Source organism: Myotis yumanensis, unplaced genomic scaffold, assembly GCF_028538775.1.
Source record: "Myotis yumanensis isolate MYYU_CA2020_CCGP unplaced genomic scaffold, mMyoYum1.0.hap1 SCAF_6, whole genome shotgun sequence".
NCBI lineage: Eukaryota > Metazoa > Chordata > Mammalia > Chiroptera > Vespertilionidae > Myotis > Myotis yumanensis.
Window position 1 is genome coordinate 9,739,507 of NW_027223757.1, and position 4,964 is coordinate 9,744,470.

Consider the following 4,964-nt stretch of genomic DNA (forward strand, 5'->3'; position numbering starts at 1 on the left):
TTTGAATGTGTGGATATGAACCATACATAGGACCCTCTGAACAGGAATCGGGAGCGCTTCTCAGGCTGAAGAGTCCATGGTTTTACTCTGGTTTAGGGTGATTCTCCCCAGAGGACCCCCATGCTACTTAAGTGCTGGTTGGTGCTGTGTCAATGGTTGAATGAATGAGGCCAGTGTGAGGAGGAAAAGGCCAAAGAGGAAAACCATTTGCAGAACTGAGAGCCTTAAGTACCCTGACCCCTATCAGAGGCCTGCAGGTGGCACTGTAGGTCTTTCCATTTTTGTCTGCAGAACAAGCTTGGAAATATAAATCCTGAATCAGTATCTCAAACGTATTCCAGCTCTTTCTTCTTCATCAAGGTGCGTGCATTAGCTTCTCCTCTGCCATGTCTTCCCACAAGACTTTCAGGTTCAAGAGGTTCCTGGCCAGGAAGCAAAAGCAGAACCGGCCCATTCCACACAGGATTCGCATGAAAACTGGTTATAAAATCAGGTACAACTCAAACAGGAGACATTGGAGAAGAACTAAACTGGGTCTATGAGGAATCACACATGAGAGATGACTCACATATTTATGCTGTGTCCAGGTTGCATACACTGTTAAATGATTAAAAAGATCGGTACTATCTGAACAGTTGGGGCACTTTAATTAGAAAATTAATGGGCTCATGATTCTGCTCTGTTGATTTTTTTTTCTTCAGTAGTAGGTTGGTTCAGTGGTAAATGTGTGAGACCTTTTAAAAAATAATAATAAAAATAACACGTATTACAAAGAGGAATTATTTTTGTTCACAAAATGCCTTGGGCCCTAGCTAGTTTGGCTCAGTAGATAGAGCATCAGCCTGCAGAGCGAAAGGTCCCAGGTTTGATTCTGATCAAGGGCACATACCAGGGTTTCGGGCTGGATCCTTAACAGTGGGCGTGCAGGAGGCAGTCAATCAATGATTCTCTCTCATTATTAATGTTTTTATTGCTCTCTCCCTCTCCCTTCCTCTCTGAAAGCAATAAAAAAATATATTTTTTTAAAAAGGCCTGGGGCTCTACTGAAATGGTTAGAAAAACATCATTGATGACAGGACAGCTAAGAATGTTTTCTGCCCCTTTCATTAAGACAGAAGTGCTCCCAGAAATGAAAATCTCGAGTCTTTTGGGAAAAGAAGGAATGACTGTGAAATGAGGAAAGGGATAGATGGCCAGGAGAATGGGGTGGAGGAAGAGGACTGGAGGGCTGAGGGAATTCTTAGAACATTGGGAGAAAGTGCCCACAGGTAACTGATTAGGGTGTGAAGATGTGGTAGCTCATTAAAGGCCTAATGCCTTCCCCTGTGGGTGTATGTGTGTAAAGATTGGATGGATGGATGGATGGATGGATGGGTTAATTTCTTAGTGGACTTCCTGTCTTGAGAGTCAATGGCTGCATCAGATATCCCACCATCCCATTTTCCCATCCCATCTCCCTCAGGGCAGGAGTCCCCACCCAAGATAAGCAATGATTCAGTCTTCTTGGACTCTTAGATGGCTTCCAAATGTCTATGCATCTGAAAGCATTCCAGGCCTTCTTGCCTTCCTGTGTTTTAGTTAACCTTTAACCAGTTCAACGGTCACCTCCTATGAAGCCTTCACCTCTTTCCTCAGACTGAATTAAGCACCCCAATTCTGTCATTCTTAAAAAGTTCTACCTGGTAAACATGTCTAACTGAATGATAACCAGACACTTGCTGTCTCAATACAATATGAGATCCATAAGGACACAGCACAACCCCTGTTAATCTTTACACCCCTGAACCTGATAGTGACTGTCACATGATGAGTCAGTAAATATGGGGGCGACATGTGCTGCCTGGGGAATGTAGGTGCTGAGGGAGGTGTCTTTTTGATTTGACAGGGCTTTTGTTTTTTTCTTCGTTTTAGTACCATTATTACAGTCCTCAGCCATCCTGTCATACACAGAGATCATCATATTGATCATTTCCATCTTCTACATCTGCCTTGGCATCCCGGTCCTTTGGAAATTAGGCATCGTGGAAGGTGAGACGCAGGCTGGCCTCTGGCTCTTGGGCAGGACATAGTCTGTTAAGGACTTTGGAGAGGGGAGCCACAGTCTTCCCAAGCCCCTGGCCCCTGACCCATCTCTACATAGAAATAATGCACTTTCTTAGTGCTGAGTCCCACACTCCACAGTAGCCATTGGAAATCATGTATATGAAAGTGTAAGGGGTCAATGGGGCTAATAGGGGGACATATGTAATACTTTCAACAATAAAGATTTAATAAAAATAAATAAAATGGTTTTCCTATGAAATTGGCAAATTTTAAATTATACATAATTGTTAGTTAGCCTTATATCATATTATCATGGTTATTTTTAATATTCATAGTTATTATAACTAGTATTTTAAAAGTTTGATGACACCTTCAGGGGCCATTCTTTTCACAAGTGAAAATTCCTCCTCATAACCAACCCCCTTAAGCTCGCCAAGGCCTAAAGCAAAGAGAAATCCTTATGATGCTTCAAGGGCATCCCACAGTGACTACTGCTGTTGGGGTAAATACCTCAGAGGTCCAGGAACCTGCAGTCCAGTGGTGGTAGCCTTTAGAGCTAAGAGGCCACTTTTTTCAGCCTCAAAGTCACTCAGATACAGACCCTAAATTTTTTTTTTAATTTCTCCTTTTCATTCAATGACAAGAAATATTGGGTTAATTTTTTCCTTTTCTTCAATTTTGACCTTCTAGTTCTTTCTCCATCTCTATTCTGGATCTGAAATCTATAAGTTCCTAAATTTCAGCTCTGAAAATAAAACATCATGGCAGAGACTTCCATTTTTCTATCCAATTATTTATTTATTTTTGTCTTTCTAAAAATACCTTTAACAGTGTACAATTCAGAACATTCAAGTGTGCAATCAAAAACTTCCCAGACATGCTAAAAAGCAAGAAAATGTGATCCACAATCAAGAAAAAATATGAATCAGTACACTGATTCAGAAATAAACAAGACTCAGAAGCTGCTCATAGGCAGCTAGGATTCTCCAGTGTAACCTCCTCTGGGTGGCATTTTCATATGCCTTATTATGTCAGTAACTCATCTCCTCTTGATCTTATATAATCTAACCAGGTGCATGGATTCATGCACTGGTGGAGTCCATCGGCCTGGCCTATGGATATCCTTCTGGATTATGAGAGAGCACAGGCCAGGCCGAAGGACCCCACTGGTGCACGATTGGTTCTGGGGAGGGACTGCTGGAGGGTTCCAGGACATGTACGGCTGTCTCACCAAGTCCTTATTGGCTGGACCCCAGCAGCAAGCCAAGCTAAGGGTTGGAGCATCTGCCCCCTGGTGATCAGTGCATGTCATAGCTACCAGTGGAACAGTTGCTTAGGCTTTTATATAGAGAGATTGAAGGCCACTCCACAGGCTGTAGAGATAATTCATCAGGTCCCCATATTGGGCTGTGTTCATATTTCTAGTTTTGTTTGTGGAAACTTGAGTAAATGTGACTACTGATTTTTATTTTTTCAACAGCACTGTGTTACCCAAGTACATCTCAGGAACCTAATGTGGAAAAAATCAGGGACGCTGGAGGTGAAGGACTGAGGACGGTGCCCATTGGTTCCCCAGTTGAGCTAGTCCATGCATCTGGAGCAGTCCTGGAAGTCACAAGAATTTGTGGAGAGCCCTTTCTCCCCAAGAGCTCATGCCCCTTTGAATAGATGCCCTGAGCAGGTCTGGCTGGTTGGGAAAAAAATGTTGGCTTTATTGACTGTGCCAGGCAGTGGCTAATTGGAGGCTTCAGCATAATATTGCAAAGACACTAAGAGTTCCAGAGTTCTCTATTATCCTTTCGTTTCTGGATTGGTACAAACTTTATTTTCCCTCAAACCTTGTTTTCTCCTTTTGGATCCTAGAAGGAGATGCTGCAAATGAACAGGCGAGACCCCCTCATGCCACCTGTGAAAGTGCAGTGAGAGTCAGCATGCATCTGGTTAGTGGAACTGCCAAGAGGAATATATGCAAACCCGGTGCTGACCGACCACAGTGTTACATGTCATAATGTTAAAAATGTCCGCAGTAGGTTTATTCCCCAGAGCAGGGGATCATCTGTTGTGTTGAGGTGAGGGGTATTAGGGAGTGAAATTGAGAAGCCCTGAGAGGTTGATAGTAGTCATTCCCCTTATTACTTTATAAAGACTGAAATATAGAAATAGAATAGAATAAGTCATATTTTAAAAGAAAGTTTGGCTTTGATATAAACCCTGCCCTGACTCAGTGTGGCTGGCCAAGAACCACTGTTTAGAACAAGAGCAGACAGAGTGGGGCTTTTGGGCACTTCTGACCATCAGTGTGGAGTCACTGTTCGCCAGGACAGTCATGTCAAGTACTGTGTCAAGACCAAGGGAATGGCGTGTAACGCACCACACAAAACCACAAGCCTGGGCACCCGTATAAGGACTCCATCTGGACACCGATAGGAGTGGGGGCCTCCGCTCCCGGTGGGCAATAAGGACTCGGGTTCCGACCTCCCAGTGCTGGAGCCTGGCTTCAGAAGGGGCAGTGCTCGGAGCCCTGCCGGCCTTTCCCCCAGACGGGTGCGGCCGCCTGCGGTGCGACGCCCCGCCCGCTTCTCTCTCTACCTGCGGACCCTCCAGTGGCTGGGAGTCTGCGTCTGATGATCGCTTCTATGGAAGGCTCCCCCTCTGTGTGTGACCTGCGTGTGATTCTATTGGCTTCCCAGGAAGGTTCCCCCCGCCCCCCCCCCCCCAATAAACCGGGCATCTTGGAAAGACGCAAACGCGCGTGAGTGACTCTGCGGGACCTCCCCTAGCTCAGGACAAGCACACTCAGCAAGGCGAGGCGCGCCACAATTCTACCCGCTCCCCCCCTCCCGCGCGCCCGCCCGCAGCGTCCCTTTCCGGGCTCGGGTATGGGGTGGGCGGGGAGATCAGCGGGAGGAGCCAGGACTGAG

General features: G+C 45.5%; 1 protein-coding gene across 1 annotated transcript; it reads left to right on the forward strand.

Annotated features, from left to right (window-relative positions):
- The first annotated feature begins 386 nt into the window (after positions 1-386).
- Positions 387-542, forward strand: LOC139013016 (large ribosomal subunit protein eL39-like). The gene has a single exon (XM_070419197.1). The coding sequence runs from the start codon at positions 387-389 to the stop codon at positions 540-542; it is 156 nt and encodes a 51-aa protein (XP_070275298.1).
- Positions 543-4,964: the final 4,422 nt, after the last annotated feature.

Excerpts from the sequence above, each read along its gene's own strand:
- LOC139013016 (XM_070419197.1), top strand. The coding sequence starts at position 387 with ATGTCTTCCCACAAGACTTTCAGGTTCAAGAGGTTCCTGGCCAGGAAG.